General features: G+C 46.7%; 1 protein-coding gene across 1 annotated transcript in view; it reads left to right on the forward strand.

The window, feature by feature from the left end:
* The window catches only part of tfeb (transcription factor EB), a gene marked incomplete at both ends in the record, with an annotated part of 46,178 nt that extends 28,705 nt beyond the window's left edge, over positions 1–17,473 (forward strand). Inside the window, 1 exon segment of the mRNA XM_084315612.1 lies at positions 17,336–17,473. Coding sequence (XP_084171738.1) covers positions 17,336–17,473 — 138 coding nt within the window.
* Positions 17,474–18,307: the final 834 nt, after the last annotated feature.

The following is an 18,307-nucleotide window of genomic DNA, read 5'->3' on the forward strand; positions in this document are numbered from 1 at the left end:
TTATTCATACCAGGGTAGACTAGGACACAGTATGGAGTATTGCACATTGTACAGAATAGAGGGGGGGGGGGGGGCTGCACATATTATTATTATTATTATTATTATTATTATCATGTATATATGTCTCAACCTTATCTTTATTTTTATTGCATCTTTGATCTGGTCTTATCTTTATCCATATTGCATATTTTATCTTGTTCTTTATTATCTAATTATTATTATTATCTAATTATCCAATTCCCACTCCTCCCTGGCAGCGTGTCGATGTGTCCTTGAGCAAGACACTTAACCCCAAATTGCTCCCGATGAGCAGGCTGGTACCTTGCATGGTCGCCTCTGCCATCTGTGTGTGAATGTGTGTAACAAAATTGTAAAGCACTTTGGATAAAAGCTGCTATATAAATGGATAATTTATATAAAACCATTTTTATCTACTTCAACGTTTATTCTCTCATATTCTTATTTTATTTGTATTTGTGAGGTTCTCCTCTCCCTGGACCTTTAATTCCTGTTCCCTGTACTTTAATTCCCTGTCTCCTCACTTCACTAGCCCCCACCCTCGCGTTCGTTTGCTCTTCAGCAGCCACACCCTTGGACTACCTGTCATTATGTGTTTGATTGGTCTGGTGCCGAACACACACTTCTAGTTTCAAGTATCAATTACCTTCACGCACCTGATGTGTATTCTAATTAGCACCCCTTTGGGCTTTAAGTACCTCGCTCTTCCCCTCTGGCCTTGTCGGGTCGTTCCGTATCATATCTCTATCACCTAACTCCTTCGGGAGGTTCTCTGTCTATAGGCTCCTACGGGAGTTCTGTTTCTGTCTGTATGCTGTTTTATCTCCGGCGTGAGACGAGGTGCAAGCTTTGGCCACCTGTCACCGTTGCCTGGAGGGAGAGATTGTACTGCGCTCCCTAATTCTCTACGGGAGGTATTCCAGTGTTCCACCCCAGACCTCCGCGCCAGATGCGCTCAAGCCTTCGCCACCTGTCGCCGTTTGCCTGGAAGGAGACACCGTACTGCGCTCTCTAAACCTCTACGGGAGGTATTCCGGTGTTCCACTCCAGACCTCCGCGCAGCAGATGCGCTCTCCGTACCGGCGCGTACTCCAAGCTGACGCGCACCATCCAGACCTCCGAGCCTGACGCGCTCTTCACTCCAGACGCGCATCCAGACGCGCTTCCAGACGCACTCCAGACGCTCATCCAGACCTCCGAGCCTGACGCGCTCTTCACTCCAGACGCGCATCCAGACGCACTCCAGACGCTCATCCAGACCTCCGAGCCTGACGCGCTCTTCACTCCAGACGCGCATCCAGACGCGCATCCTGACGCACTCTTGACGCGCACCACTCAGACCTCCGCGCCAGATGCGCTCTCCGTACCGGCGCGTACTCCAAACAGACGCGCACCACCCAGACCTCCGCTTGGACAACCCGTTCCCCGTAGCGACACGCTCGCCCTGTTTGATCCTGCTCTCTTTACGCACAGCGCCTGGGTGAGTTTGCAAGACTGTCTTTTGACCCTATCATTTTTCGTGTGTGTTAAACACTGAAGAGATCCTGCTTTTTGTTCAGACTGTCACTCACCCTGTGCCTGCTTTTTGGATTGTTTATTTGGCATTAGATTTGCTTGAACTTTGCTCACTGTGTGTATTCACACCGAAGATATTATCACCTGGATTATTATTGGGACATCGCTTACTGTGTGTATTCACACCGAAGATTCAATCACGTGGATTGTTGTTGGGACATTACTCACAGTGTGTATTTACACCGAAGATTCAGTCACTTGGATTACTCTGTTTTGGGACAAGTCACTTCTCCTGTCACCTGCTCTGTTCCCAACTGTACTCTGAGCTAACCCGCTCTCTCTCTCCCTCTCTGTCCCGTTACCACCTCGGAGAGCTGCCGAGAGGATTCTGCAGAGCGGCTCTGACGTCACTGTCAGATTCCTCAGACGAACCTTCCCGGGAGAAGCTGCAGAGCAGCAACATTCTTCTAATGCTTGTATCCCAGTCTTCTAGTCCTCCTAGTCTTCCCTGTCCCCAGCCCGCATCCACGGGCCTCTGTTCCTGTTTCCCCTCTCTAGTCCTCCTAGTCCTCCCTGTCCAGTCCTCTAGTCCTCCTAGTCCTCCCTGTCCAGTCCTTCTAGTCCTCCTAGTCCTCCCTGTCCCCAGCCCGCCTCCGCGGGCCTCTGTCCCTGTTTCCCCTCTCTAGTCCTCCTAGTCCTCCCTGTCCAGTCCTCCTAGTCATCCTAGTCCTCCCTGTCCAGTCCTCCTAGTCCTCCTAGTCCTCCCTGTCCAGTCCTCCTAGTCCTCCCTGTTCCTGCCTGTTCCCCTGCCCTGGCCCAGTCCGTTAGCCTTCCCTAGCCTTCCCCTTAGCCAGCTCGCCTCTTAAGGGCACAGGTCCTTTTCCCTATTCTTGTTTCCCTGTGCATTTGTGTTCTCCCTTAAAGGGACAGTGCCGTTTTCTGTGTTTCAATAAATGCCCAGTTCTTGGCTTACTCTCATACCTGTCTTGTGTTGTGCGATTGGGGTCGGTTACAAACCATAACAGTACGACCCGACCAATCGACGACCCCAGCCAGCACAGACGGTGTATGTTGAGTTTGCCTTTTTTTTTTGTTCCCTCTAGTAGCCCTGTTAGCTCCCCTGTTAGCTTGTTTGTCTCCCCTGTTAGCCTGTTGACTCCCCTGTTTGCTTCCCTGTTAGCCTCGTTAGCTCCCCTGCAGCTTGTTAGGCCTCTACTACCAGCATGGCCCCAGTCTGCTAGCTTTGCCCCGGCTGCTAGCACAGCCTCTATGTTAATGCAGCCCTTGCTGCTGGCATAGGCCCTGTAGCTAGCCATGCCCAGGCAGCTTACCCAGTTCCTCTGCATGGCCCCAGTCTGCTAGCTTAGCCCCGGCTGTTAGCACAGCCTCTATGTTAATGCAGCCCTTGCAGCTAGCATAGGCCCTGTAGCTAGCCATGCCCAGGCAGCTAACCCGGTCCCTCTGCATGGCCTCCACTTTTTGTGCAGTTTTTTCCCACTGCTAGGACTGCCCTTTCAGCTAGCAAGGTCAGTTTTTCCCACTGCTAGGACTGCCCTTTCAGCTAGCAAGGTCAGTTTTCTCCCACTGCTAGGACTGCCCTTTCAGCTAGCAAGGTCAGTTTTCCCACTGCTAGGACTGCCCTTTCAGCTAGCAAGGTCAGTTTTCCCACTGCTAGGACTGCCCTTTCAGCTAGCAAGGTCAGTTTTCTCCCACTGCTAGGACTGCCCTTTCAGCTAGCAAGGTCAGTTTTTCCCACTGCTAGGACTGCCCTTTCAGCTAGCAAGGTCAGTTTTCTCCCACTGCTAGGACTGCCCCTTCAGCTAGCAAGGTCAGTTTGCTCCCACTGCTAGGACTGCCCCTTCAGCTAGCAAGGTCAGTTTTCTCCCACTGCTAGGACTGCCCCTTCAGCTAGCAAGGTCAGTTTTCTCCCACTGCTAGGACTGCCCTTTCAGCTAGCAAGGTCAGTTTTTCCCACTGCTAGGACTGCCCTTTCAGCTAGCAAGGTCAGTTTTCTCCCACTGCTAGGACTGCCCTTTCAGCTAGCAAGGTCAGTTTTCCCACTGCTAGGACTGCCCTTTCAGCTAGCAAGGTCAGTTTTTTCCCACTGCTAGGACTGCCCTTTCAGCTAGCAAGGTCAGTTTTCTCCCACTGCTAGGACTGCCCTTTCAGCTAGCAAGGTCAGTTTTTCCCACTGCTAGGACTGCCCTTTCAGCTAGCAAGGTCAGTTTTCTCCCACTGCTAGGACTGCCCCTTCAGCTAGCAAGGTCAGTTTGCTCCCACTGCTAGGACTGCCCCTTCAGCTAGCAAGGTCAGTTTTCTCCCACTGCTAGGACTGCCCCTTCAGCTAGCAAGGTCAGTTTTCTCCCACTGCTAGGACTGCCCCTTCAGCTAGCAAGGTCAGTTTGCTCCCACTGCTAGGACTGCCCCTTCAGCTAGCAAGGTCAGTTTTCTCTCACTGCTAGGACTGCCCCTTCAGCTAGCAAGGTCAGTTCCCCACAGCTAGGACTGTCCTTCCAGCTAGCTTGTTCTCTCATGCTGGTCCAGCCCTGTCTGCCAGCCTAGCTCCGGCAGCTAGCGCAGCCTCTATGTTAATATAGCGGTACAGCTAGCATAGGCCCTGTAGTTATCAGTGCCCTGGCAGCTACCCTTTCCCTCTGCTAGCCCCTTCCCTGTTCCCCTCTCCAGTGCCCCTGTTCCAGCCCTGTCTGCTAGCCTAGCTCCGGCAGCTAGCGCAGCCTCTATGTTAATGTAGCAGTACAGCTAGCATAGGCCCTGTAGCTATCAGTGCCCTGGCAGCTACCCTTTCCCTCTGCTAGCCCCTTCCCGGTGCTCCTCATAGTTACCCCTCTTCTCCTCTAGTTACCCCTCAGCTCCTCTAGTTACCCCTCAGCTCCTCTAGTTACCCCTCGGCTTCCCTAGTTACCCCTCAGCTGCCCTGTTCCTTTGCTAGCCCCACTTTTGTTGTAGCTTCCCCTGCTAGCATGGCCCAGTACTTTTTGTTTTGTTGCCTTGTTTTTTCCCCTGCCCCTCTGTCTGTGTTTTTGGGTCGCCCGGTGGCTCCCGTGGAGGGGGGAGTACTGTGAGGTTCTCCTCTCCCTGGACCTTTAATTCCTGTTCCCTGTACTTTAATTCCCTGTCTCCTCACTTCACTAGCCCCCACCCTCGCGTTCGTTTGCTCTTCAGCAGCCACACCCTTGGACTACCTGTCATTATGTGTTTGATTGGTCTGGTGCCGAACACACACTTCTAGTTTCAAGTATCAATTACCTTCACGCACCTGACGTGTATTCTAATTAGTTCCCCTTTGGGCTTTAAGTACCTCGCTCTTCCCCTCTGGCCTTGTCGGGTCGTTCCGTATCATATCTCTATCACCTAACTCCTTCGGGAGGTTCTCTGTCTATAGGCTCCTACGGGAGTTCTGTTTCTGTCTGTATGCTGTTTTATCTCCGGCGTGAGACGAGGTGCAAGCTTTGGCCACCTGTCGCCGTTGCCTGGAGGGAGAGATTGTACTGCGCTCCCTAATTCTCTACGGGAGGTATTCCAGTGTTCCACCCCAGACCTCCGCGCCAGATGCGCTCAAGCCTTCGCCACCTGTCGCCGTTTGCCTGGAAGGAGACACCGTACTGCGCTCTCTAAACCTCTACGGGAGGTATTCCGGTGTTCCACTCCAGACCTCCGCGCAGCAGATGCGCTCTCCGTACCGGCGCGTACTCCAAGCTGACGCGCACCATCCAGACCTCCGAGCCTGACGCGCTCTTCACTCCAGACGCGCTTCCAGACGCGCTTCCAGACGCACTCCAGACGCTCATCCAGACCTCCGAGCCTGACGCGCTCTTCACTCCAGACGCGCATCCAGACGCGCATCCAGACGCACTCCAGACGCTCATCCAGACCTCCGAGCCTGACGCGCTCTTCACTCCAGACGCGCATCCAGACGCGCATCCTGACGCACTCTTGACGCGCACCACTCAGACCTCCGCGCCAGATGCGCTCTCCGTACCGGCGCGTACTCCAAACAGACGCGCACCACCCAGACCTCCGCTTGGACAACCCGTTCCCCGTAGCGACGCGCTCGCCCTGTTTGATCCTGCTCTCTTTACGCACAGCGCCTGGGTGAGTTTGCAAGACTGTCTTTTGACCCTATCATTTTTCGTGTGTGTTAAACACTGAAGAGATCCTGCTTTTTGTTCAGACTGTCACTCACCCTGTGCCTGCTTTTTGGATTGTTCATTTGGGATTAGATTTGCTTGAACTTTGCTCACTGTGTGTATTCACACCGAAGATATTATCACCTGGATTATTATTGGGACATCGCTTACTGTGTGTATTCACACCGAAGATTCAATCACGTGGATTGTTGTTGGGACATTACTCACAGTGTGTATTTACACCGAAGATTCAGTCACTTGGATTACTCTGTTTTGGGACAAGTCACTTCTCCTGTCACCTGCTCTGTTCCCAACTGTACTCTGAGCTAACCCGCTCTCTCTCTCCCTCTCTGTCCCGTTACCACCTCGGAGAGCTGCCGAGAGGATTCTGCAGAGCGGCTCTGACGTCACTGTCAGATTCCTCAGACGAACCTTCCCGGGAGAAGCTGCAGAGCAGCAACATTCTTCTAATGCTTGTATCCCAGTCTTCTAGTCCTCCTAGTCTTCCCTGTCCCCAGCCCGCCTCCGCGGGCCTCTGTTCCTGTTTCCCCTCTCTAGTCCTCCCTGTCCAGTCCTCTAGTCCTCCTAGTCCTCCCTGTCCAGTCCTTCTAGTCCTCCTAGTCCTCCCTGTCCCCAGCCCGCCTCCGCGGGCCTCTGTCCCTGTTTCCCCTCTCTAGTCCTCCTAGTCCTCCCTGTCCAGTCCTCCTAGTCATCCTAGTCCTCCCTGTGCAGTCCTCCTAGTCCTCCTAGTCCTCCCTGTCCAGTCCTCCTAGTCCTCCCTGTTCCTGCCTGTTCCCCTGCCCTGGCCCAGTCCGTTAGCCTTCCCTAGCCTTCCCCTTAGCCAGCTCGCCTCTTAAGGGCACAGGTCCTTTTCCCTATTCTTGTTTCCCTGTGCATTTGTGTTCTCCCTTAAAGGGACAGTGCCGTTTTCTGTGTGTTTCAATAAATGCCCAGTTCTTGGCTTACTCTCATACCTGTCTTGTGTTGTGCGATTGGGGTCGGTTACAAACCATAACAGTATTATTGTTATTATTATTATATTTCTATTACCCTGCATGTACCCCCTCCCCTGCGCTATTTCCCCAAGGGGATTAATAAAGATATTCCTTATCTTATCCTAAAATGGTAAATGACAGGTTTACTGCTAGCAAGCTGCATCCGAATGAATGATGATAAATACAAGTGGTAAATGACGAATGATGAAAGCTCATGGAGAAATAAACTGAAGGGGTACAATTCTTGCTCTTAGTAGAAAAACCTTTATTTCATTCAATCCATTTGAAAAAACTTGATGAATCACAAGTGTGTCTGACTCTTAACCACCAAAACCTGCACAGACTACAACGTATGACGTATATGATTCCTGTTTGCGGACGACTCAGCCCTGCTGGTCTCTGACAAGAACAAGTTGCAGGTTGAAAAAACCCTCAGCTTGGGGTTCTCTTCGGCTCAAATAACAAACTCAGCAAGACCGATGGCTTCAAGTTCAAGTTTCAAGTTTCTTTATTAGTTGTCATACAGAAGTACAGAATACTTTTATACAAGATGGTTCTTTCTGTTTTGCTCCAGAGACTGTGCTAGGCAAAGATAGATAATAAAATAAGTATAGCAAGTATAAAATCTTGTCAGTTACAGTGGGTGACAATATTGTCACAAGGAAAGATGAAATTACCTACCTGGGTTCCATCCTAGAGGCAAATCTTTCCTGTGACAAAATGGCATCCAATGTAATAAAAAAAGTCAACCAACGAACTCGATTCTTGTACCGGATCTCCTCTCTGGTAAACAAGAATACCCTGAAGACTCTGGCAGGAGCACTCATTCAAGGGTACTACGACTATGTTTGCACCTCTTGGTACCAAAGCACCTCAAAGGTGCTAAAAACAAGATTACAAACATCACAAAACAAACTGGTCAGACTACTACTTGACCTTACCCCTAGAACCCACCTCACCCCTGCCCACTTTGACAACCTAGGATGGCTTAGAGTAGACGACAGAGTACAGCAACTTGCAATGGGCCTGGTCTACAAGATACACTATACGACTAAGGTACCCATGGACATGTCAAAATACTTCCCAAAGTCAGTGAATACCACGACCACAACACCAGAGGAAGCTCAACAAATCATGTTAAACCCAGATTCGGCTCAAACAAGGGACTAAACACGTTTAGCAATTATGCCACATCAATGTGGAACGCCCTACCCAAAGCTGTAAAGGAATGTGAATCCCTACCCACATTCAAAACCGCTCTTAAAGAGCACCTACGGGAGGCTGCAATTCGAAACGGCCCCCCCCACCCCCTCCTAATAGACAGTCTCCTCCCCACCGCATGTATATTTCTCCCCATCCACCCACCCCCTCCAAATGTACAGTCCCCTCCCCATCATATGTATATACTCTGTCAGGATCTAGGGGTAACAGTACTGTATATTTGAATACTGTTTATGTCACAAATGTATCAGTACTAAATACCTGTATGTCCCTATGCCATAAATGTCATGTATGTTGTGTATGAATGTCATAAATGTCAATATGAATTGAAAATGGGGGACCCTGATGTAAACAAGACAAACATCTTTCTCTGGTCTGCATCCCCTTAACAATTGTGTGTATTGAGCCGTACTGTATTGTACCCATTCTGCAATCTGTTAAATAAAGTTTTCATTCATTCATTCATTCATTCATGATGCCAGCACCTTGTGTATACTGCACCTTGTACTGTTTACTTTTACTCTTACTCATAGTATATATTCAGATACAAATTCTTTATTGCCTATATCTATTGTAATGTATAATATAACAGATAGGGCATACAGATCCTCATCTGCACCTTTGTTTACACTATTTTCCTTCTCATATTTTGTATTCAATTTTGTATCATAATTAATTATATTGTTTAGGGCTGTTTATTTTTTCTCATATTTTTATTTTCAGATCTAATGTTATTGCCTATATTTATGTCTTTCTACTATTAGAAAGACATACATTTCCTCAAGGGGATCGATAAAGGAATATGATTGATTATGATTATGATACATCATACAGAGGCTGTGACGGTTAGGTGCAATATGACATTTGTAGCAACAATTTGCACGGATTGCGGAATTTGCACAGAATATTGATCTCTTGAGGGGGAGGGGGTTACGGTAGATACGTATGTTGTCTATGTAAAACTGTTGCATGTTTTTGTGGTATATTATAAATTATGTTTGTATATTTTTCTACGTGTTTTTATGCTTGTTGCAGTGCAATTGCCCATTTTTTTTTACAAATAAGAAACTTAAATATAGATCATGAGGCAGCTATTATACAGTATTGATTGATTGATTGATTGATTGATTGATTGATTGATTGATTGATTGATTGATTGATTGATTGATTGAAAACTTAACAGATTGCAGAATGGGTACAATACAGTACGGCTCAATACACACAATTGTTAAGGGGTTGCAGACCAGAGAAAGACTTTCGTCTTGTTTACATCAGGGTCCCCCATTTTCAATTCATCAAGACATTTATGACATATACAGTAGCTTATACTGTTTCATCAAGACATTTATGACATGCAAGACATACAAATAGAGAAAGAGATCATAAAAAATATATACATTCGAAGGGGAAGAAACTACATTGGAGGGGGTTGGCGGGTGGGGGGGGGGGGGGTTGGACATTTACCTTTGATTGATTGATTGATTGAAAAGTTTATTAACAGATTGCAGAATGGGTACAGTACAGTACAGCTCAATACATACAATTGTTAAGGGGATGCAGACCAGAGAAAGACTTTCGTCTTGTTTACATCAGGGTCCCCCATTTTCAATTCATCATAACATATATGACATACATGACATACAGATAGACAGTACTGCTACATCTATACATTTATGACATATCAGATTTGCAAATACAGTACTGTTTGTGATACAAAAGTGTCCAGAAAAGGAGTGTATATACATTTGGCATAGAAACTGTACATTGGAGGAGGTTGGTTGGGTGGGGTGGGGTTGGGTGGGTTGGGTGAGGGCTGTACATTGGAGGTGGGGGGGGGGGGGGGGGTTTAACCTACCGTGTTACTTCTGATTGTCCGCATGGCAGGCCGCCGCCAATCTCATTGGTCTACAATTGATTGATGATCCGTAAGCTATCGCCTCGTATAAATGAGTCGGTAATGTGATACATTTACAAGCAAACGACTTCACCTGAATGACCTGAATGTACCAGCACGTTCTATTCTTCTTCGGCTCCCGTCAAATAGTTTGACCATTATCACATTATGTAATTGCACAGCCGGTCCAGCAGAGGGAGCCAGCGTTACATTAACCATAGGCAGGTGAGCCATGCTGAATGCACTGTGTATATTACACATGTAAACAGTACTAAAGATCATTTAAAGGGATACTTCTATTTTCTTTTTACTTACCAATGCTGATGTTGATTGGTTCAACTTAATTACAATCTATGCTGTTCCTCATGCTAGCTCTGGCCGGCTCAAACAAGGGACTAAACACGTTTCGCAATTATGCCACATCAATGTGGAACGCCCTACCCAAAGCTGTAAAGGAATGTGAATCACTACCCACCTTCAAAAACACTCTCAAAGAACACCTACGGGAGACTGCAATTCGAAACTGGCCCCTACAAATGTCTTAACCCAGTTGTACAGTAAATTACCAAGTATGGCTTTGTCAGTATTCCAATGTACAGTGTACAGTGTGTGTGTCCCTACCCCAACCCCCCCCCCCCTCCAATGTACAGCCCCCACCCACCAACCCCACCCCACCCACCCAACCTCCTCCAATGTACAGTTTCTAAACTTTCTACGTCAAATGTATATACATTTCTGGACACTTTTTGTATCACAAACAGTACTGTATTTGCAAATCTGATATGTCATAAATGTATAGATGTAGCAGTACTGTCTATCTGTATGTCATGTATGTCATATATGTTATGATGAATTGAAAATGGGGGACCCTGATGTAAACAAGACGAAAGTCTTTCTCTGGTCTGCATCCCCTTAACAATTGTATGTATTGAGCTGTACTGTACTGTACCCATTCTGCAATCTGTTAATAAACTTTTCAATCAATCAATCAATCAATCAATCAATCAATGGTTGGCCACAAAACAAAATCAATGGGGTCACGCTGCTGTCTATACAAGCTGACTGAGGCTCACTTTGTGGTGTAGATTTTAGTGAGCCTCTGTCAGCTGGTACAGACAGGAGCACGACCCCAGTGACCTTGCATTGGTTTAGTGGGCAACTATCCAATCCTGATTAGAAGCTTTGGAGTGTGGGACCTACCCCTGGTGTGTCCCACCCCAGCTTCCATATCTCTCTAAAATAATAATAATAATTCCACAAATCCCTTTAACCACTGGATCAATTGAAGATGAACTCTTAGTTAACCAGGCAAGTTGAACATATTCTTAACTAAGAGTTCATCTTCAATTGATCCAGTGGTTAAAGGGATTTGTGGAATTATTATTATTATTTTAGAGAGATATGGAAGCTGGGGCAGGGTATATATATATACAGGTGCAGCTCGATAAATTTGAATATCGTGGAAAAGTTATTTTATTTCAGTAATTCAATTCAAAAAGTGAAACTCTCGTAGATTATAGATTCATTACACACAAAGTGAAATATTTCAAGCCTTTATTTGTTTTAATTTTGATGATTATGTCTTACAGCTCATGAAAGCCCAAAAGTCTGTATCACCAATACAATTTTTAAAATAGATGTATTTTTCTTTTGTATATAGAAATGTCGGTATGTTCACTCAGTACTTGGTTGAGGCTCCTTTTGCACAAATGACTGCATCAATACAGCTAAATATATAGACTTTTCCACGATATTCTAATTTATTGAGCTGCACCTGTATATGTAACGGATGGTACCGCGAGGCGCAGTCACAATGGACTTCAGACGTTGTGAAGTGACTGGGGCGAGTAGCGGTGCTATGGGGTAAACTCACTCTCATGTTGTGAAGTGACTGTGGCGAGTAGCGGTGCTATGGGGTAAACTCACTCTCATGTTGTGAAGTGACTGTGGCGAGTAGCGGTGCTGTGGGTTAAACTCACTCTCATGTTGTGAAGTGACTGTGGCGAGTAGCGGTGCTATGGGGTAAACTCACTCTCATGTTGTGAAGTGACTGTGGCGAGTAGCGGTGCTATGGGGTAAACTCACTCTCATGTTGTGAAGTGACTGGGGCGAGTAGCGGTGCTATGGGGTAAACTCACTCTCATGTTGTGAAGTGACTGGGGCGAGTAGCGGTGCTATGGGGTAAACTCACTCTCATGTTGTGAAGTGACTGTGGCGAGTAGCGGTGCCATGGGGTAAACTCACTCTCATGTTGTGAATGACTGGGGCGAGTAGCGGTGCTGTGGGTTAAACTCACTCTCTCCCTTAAAAGACACATAGACACGTTACAAAGCAGTGAGTTCACTTCTTGGTATAGTGGTCTGTGCTGTTGCCCGCGGTGTGGGAGACCACGGTTCGAAACTCCCTCAGGGCATTGAAGTTTAAGGTGACAATGTCACAACCGTTACATATATATTAAGGCTGTCAAATATATCGCGTTAATATCGCGTTAACTCCCGATTCTATTAATGCCACTAATTTTTTTAACTCAAGATTAACTAAAAAAAAAAAAAAAAAAAAAAAATTATACTAGACTTCACTCAGGTGTATTATTGATGCTCTCATTGATACTATGTTTGTTTCTGAAGTGTGTGTGTGTGTGTGTGTGTGTGTGTGTGTGTGAGATATAGAGAGAGAGGGGGGTGAGAGAGATGAGGAAGGGGCAAAAGAGAAAAAGAACTGCAGGGAGAGTGTGTGTGAGGGAGAGAGGGGGGTGTGTGATTAATCAGCCCTTGTGTGTGTGAATGTAACAAGTTCCTAACGTTTTCTTTCCCCTATTATTTCATGCACACTTTATTCATTGTTTTAAATTATTATTTTCTTTTAAGTTATTTTGTGCATTACTCTGTTTTGAATTTGATGCAAATTTGCAATGCATGAGGGTCATCCTTTTGTGTTAAATGGCTGCACAAAGCAAGCATTTGTTGACTCGCATGTTGATAAGAGTATTAAAACTTGGAACTTGAAAAAGATCTGTTTAAGGTAAAAAATAAATAAAATAAAAAATAAAATAAAAAATGCGATTAATTTGCGATTAATCGCGAGTTAACTATGGACAATCATGCGATTAATCGAGTTAAATATTTTAATCGTTTGACAGCACTAATATATATATATAGTATATATATTTATGCCCGAAGGTATACTGGTGTGGTTATTATACATTTAGAAAGACTAACCGAACAATTAGAACCTAGCGCGGCTAAGTGGCGCAGTGGGCAAGGCGCTCGCCACTAACGCAGGAGACGCTGGGTTCGAGCCCAGCTCTCGGTGTTGCTTCCGGCTTGGCTGGTCGTTCATACTAACACAATTGGCAGTATTAGGGGGTGGGAAGCTGGTGGGTGGGGATCGGACGTTGTGGACAGCAACTCCTACAGGTCGGTTGGTGCGCCTGTACAGCAGAATCAGGAAGCAACGGGGGCAGCGTGAGCCTCCCACGCGTTACTCCTCGCCACTGAGAGATCGCGCTGTACAGGTGAAAAGATGTGACGGCTGCCTCCTCGTGTACCGGAGGGGACGCGTCTATTCGAAAGGCAACCGGTTCGTGTGAACACTTAAGGTAACTAACTTGCGTTCAGCGTTTCCTTCAGCGTTTCTCTGATTGGCCACGACGCCCACGTGACCGCGCGCTAGCACGCCCCCTTATCCACGCCTGCCGCTCTGTGTGTTGCAGCGTGCGGCAGAGCGGCAGAGGTCCCCGTGTGTTCTCGCCTTCCTCAATTTATACGCATGGAAGTATTGACTACGCCGTAACGAATCATTAAAAAAATATACCGTTAACTGGAATATGTTGTGCCTTTACACATATGTTGGATTATGTAATTGGTTTGTCATGACAAACAAATAAAAAAATCGCGATTTACCCGGTGGCTACAACAACACACAGTGACTGCATGTAGTCACTGTGTGTTGTTGTAGCCACCTCCTCAGAGGCAGGAATACTAAGCTCCCCCTTAAGCTCCAGGAGAGAGGAGAGAGGCTGAAAACCTGCAGTTCTTGCCCGACTGATGGGAGTCGAATCCCGGATCCGATTTGTCTGATGAATACCCCCAAAACATGGAGGTCCCGAATGCATGTCACTACAGTCACTGTGTGTTGTTGTAGCCACCGGGTAAATCGCGATTTTTTTTATTTGTTTGTCATGACAAACCAATTACCTAATCCAACATATGTGTAAAGGCACAACATATTCCAGTTAACGGTATATTTTTTTAATGATTCGTTACGGCGTAGTCAATACTTCCATGCGTATAAATTGAGGAAGGCGAGAACACACAGGGACCTCTGCCGCTCTGCCACGCGCTGCAACACACAGAGCGGCAGGCGTGGATAAGGGGGCGTGCTAGCGCGCGGTCACGTGGGCGTCGTGGCCAATCAGAGAAACGCTGAACGCAAGTTAGTTACCTTAAGTGTTCACGCAACCGGTTCATGCGTTTTGCTAATCTGATTGGCCACTGACGTTTCTGGTCATGTGACATGTGCGCCCAATCGCGTGACGCGCCCATTTCAGCCTCGACCAGCAGCAAACTACCTAACGCCTAGTTTGTCACTGGTTAAGCTTAGGCGACTCTTTCAAAGTTGGTTAAGGTTAGAGTTTGGAATCAGGGCTGGCGTTCTATCGCCATGCTCTAAGACAAACTCTAACCTTAAAGGGGACATGCATTGCTATTCCTAGCACTATTTGGGCAACTTTACACAATTCCTGTGAGTCTATTGAAGACATCTGTAAGGTGTTTTTCAAAATTTTTTATTGTTTTATAATTCTAATCAAAACCATCATTTTTCAGCCTCAAGATTTCAGGCTGTTATGGCCTGGCTCCGCCCATAAGCACTTTGAGTGACAGTGAGTCCACACAGTCTGCGACTGGTAGACAGAGAGAGATAGAGAGAGAGAGAGAGAGAGAGAGAGAGAGAGAGAGAGAGAGAGAGAGAGAGAGAGAGAGAGAGAGAGAGAGCGAGAGCGAGAGCGAGAGCGAGAGCGAGAGCGAGAGCGAGAGCGAGAGCGAGAGAGAGAGAGAGAGAGAGAGAGAGAGAGAGAGAGAGAGAGAGGGGGGGGGGTGGGTGGGAGAGAGAGAGAGAGAGTTAGAGAGAGAGAGAGAGAGAGAGAGAGAGAGAGAGAGAGAGAGAGAGAGAGAGAGAGAGAGAGAGAGAGAGAGAGAGAAAAAAGACAGGCCGTTATTGATAAGGCCCCCTCTCTCCCTCCCTCCCTCTCTCTTTCTTTCTTTCTTTCTTTCACTCTCTCCCTCGCGGGGGGGGTGGTAGGAGGGGTTGGGTGGGGGGGGGGGGGGACACTGTACAACTGTACAAGCAAAACTGTACATTGGAATATTGACAAAACCATACTAGGTAATTTACTGTACATTTACAGGGGCCAGTTTCGAATTGCAGTCTCCCGTAGGTGTTCTTTGAGAGTGGTTTTGAAAGTGGGTAGTGATTCACATTCCTTTACAGCTTTGGGTAGGGCGTTCCACATTGATGTGGCATAATTGCGAAACGTGTTTAGTCCCTTGTTTGAGCCGAATCTGGGTTTAACATGATTTGTGGAGCTCCCTCTGGTGTTGTGATCGTGGTATTCACTGACCTTTGGGAAGTATTTTGACATGTACATGGGTACCTTGGTCGTGTAGTGTATCTTGTAGACCAGGCCCATTGCAAGTTGCTGTACTCTGTCGTCTACTCTAAGCCATCCTAGGTTGTCAAAGTGGGCAGGGGTGAGGTGGGTTCTAGGAGTAAGGTCAAGCAGTAGTCTGACCAGTTTGTTTTGAGATGTTTGTAATTTTGTTTTTAGCGCCTTTGAGGTGCTTTGGTACCATGAGGTGCAAGCATAGTCGTAGTACCCTTGAATGAGTGCTCCTGCCAGAGTATTCAGGGTATTCTTGTTTACCAGAGAGGAGATCCGGTACAAGAATCGAGTTCGTTGGTTGACTTTTTTTATTACATTGGATGCCATTTTGTCACAGGAAAGATTTGCCTCTAGGATGGAACCCAGGTAGGTAATTTCATCTTTCCTTGTGACAATATTGTCACCCACTGTAACTGAGAAGCCGTCGGTCTGACGAGAGGTGAGAGAGTCTACATGCTGGCAGATAATCAAGAGAAGCAGGTTTATCTGACGAGAGGTGAGAGAGTCTACATGCTGGCAGATAATCAAGAGAGGCAGGTTTATCTGACGAGGGGTGAGAGAGTCTACATGCTGGCAGATAATCAAGAGAGGCAGGTTTATCTGACGAGGGGTCAGAGAGTCTACATGATGGCAGATAATCAAGAGAGGCAGGTTTATCTGACGAGGGGTCAGAGAGTCTACATGATGGCAGATAATCAAAAGAGGCAGGTTTATCTGACGAGGGGTCAGAGAGTCTACATGATGGCAGATAATCAAGAGAAGCAGGTTTATCTGACGAGGGGTGAGAGAGTCTACATGCTGGCAGATAATCAAAAGAGGCAGGTTTATCTGACGAGGGGTGAGAGAGTCTACATGCTGGCAGATAATCAAAAGAGGCAGGTTTATTTATTTATCCTAAACCTGTTTCTCACCTCTTTTGTACGGTGCCACACTGTGTGCCCTTCGGGGAAACACAAACATGCAAAACTCAACAACCATTGAGTAAAGTTACATCAGGCATTAAATCATATCACATAAAAAGGAGCATCGACAATGAGATGGCTGCCATACCTAATGCACATAAAACAAGCTCGGTCATATTGATTTATTCAGCTGAAAGTTGATTCAATTATAGGCTGTATGTTTTTCATTCAAGCAAAATCTCAAGGCACACCTGAACTCACTATAGACGACACACCGGCGTGCTACACTATCAGATTCAGATTCAGATTATTTTTTATTGTCACAGCTTTTTTAAATGTACATACATTCAGAAAAATGTGAGATGCTGGTTTTTCCCGGCTCCTCAACCGCCCTCCTCAATTCTATCTATACAAACTATAACTATAAACACTATAAATATAAACTAAAAACTAAACAAGCTATAAATAAACTATAAACTAGACATAATACACAATGTATATTCTATCTATAGAAACTATAACTATAAGCTATAACTATAAATATCAACTATAACTATAAACTAAATAAGCTATAAATGAACTATAAACTAGACATAATACACTAGACATATATTCTATCTATACAAACTATAACTATAAACTATAATTATAAATATAAACTAAATAAGCTATAAATGAACTATAAACTATAAATGAACTATAAACTATGAACTAAACATAAACTAAACTTTAAACTAAACATAAACACATCGAGGACCCACTGTCCCAGGACTACTGCGGCGGCCTACATACACAATACAGCCCCACTGTATCAGCTGCGCTATCGAGGACCTGCTGTCCCAGGACTGCTGAGGTGGCCTACATACACAATACAGCCCCACTGTATCAGCCGTTCCCAAATGCGAGTCCCACCTCACCTGACCTGTATGAGTCACCTGGTACCACCTGACAGCCGTTTATGTGGAGCACTCGGTCCTCAGAGCCGCACCTGCCCCCCTGCCTGCCTGCCCGCCTGCCTGGCTACTGTGCTCCACACACCTGCCCCTCTGCCTGCCTGCCCGCCCGCCCACCTGCCTGGCTACCGTGTTCCACACACCTGCCCGCACGCTCAGACGTGATCCACCAGCAGGCTGTAAACACAGAGGACATGACAACACCTGGCGATTAGCCCCCGACCGGTCTGTCACGTCTCCCACCAGCCGGGAGGTTTACCTGTCTGACTCAGTCAGCCTCTGGTGTGAGCTGCCCTCTTTTTAATCACGCCTAACAATCAATTACTATGATTAGGATTATTATTAATAATCAGAATAATAATAAGAATGACTATTATTATGATTATAAACGTGTATTTGTATTGCACCTTTCTAATTAAAGTTACAAAGCGCTTCACAGAGACAGAATGGTAAATGGTGCGTTTATATAGCAGCTTCTAGCCAAAGCGATTGAGTGGCTCGGGAGGTAGAGCGGTCGTCTGGTAGTCGGAAGGTTCCCGGTTCGATTCCCGCTCCTGCTGAGCAGCGTGTGGAAGTGCAAGACACTTAGCCCCTAACTGCTCCCGATGAGCAGGTTGGCAAATTTTTTTTTTATAATGCAGGACCTCTTTAGGGGGGTCTTTATTCGGCATGCAACGAACTGGACATGCAATTGGAGCGGCACACACACACCGGGATACACACACACACACATGCATTGTCTTTCCTCAGTCGCCGATGCGATTGAGTCTCTGCGCTTGACCCATCCCGTCGTCCTTCCCCCCATGGGCAGCCGGGAGAAGATAGGGCGTCAACGTGAGCCGCGCCCCGGGGACTAATCCAACTGCTCCTGTCAGTCTTCGTCAAGGACACCACAGCGTTAGCAATCTGTTGTTGTGCATGTTTTTCCATTGGGTTTATCTTATCGAGGGGGAAACCCTTGCGAGCACGGGGACATGCAAACTCCACACAGAAAGGCCT

This window comes from Notolepis coatsorum (assembly GCF_963971535.1).
Source record: "Notolepis coatsorum genome assembly, chromosome: 6".
Lineage (NCBI taxonomy): Eukaryota > Metazoa > Chordata > Actinopteri > Aulopiformes > Paralepididae > Notolepis > Notolepis coatsorum.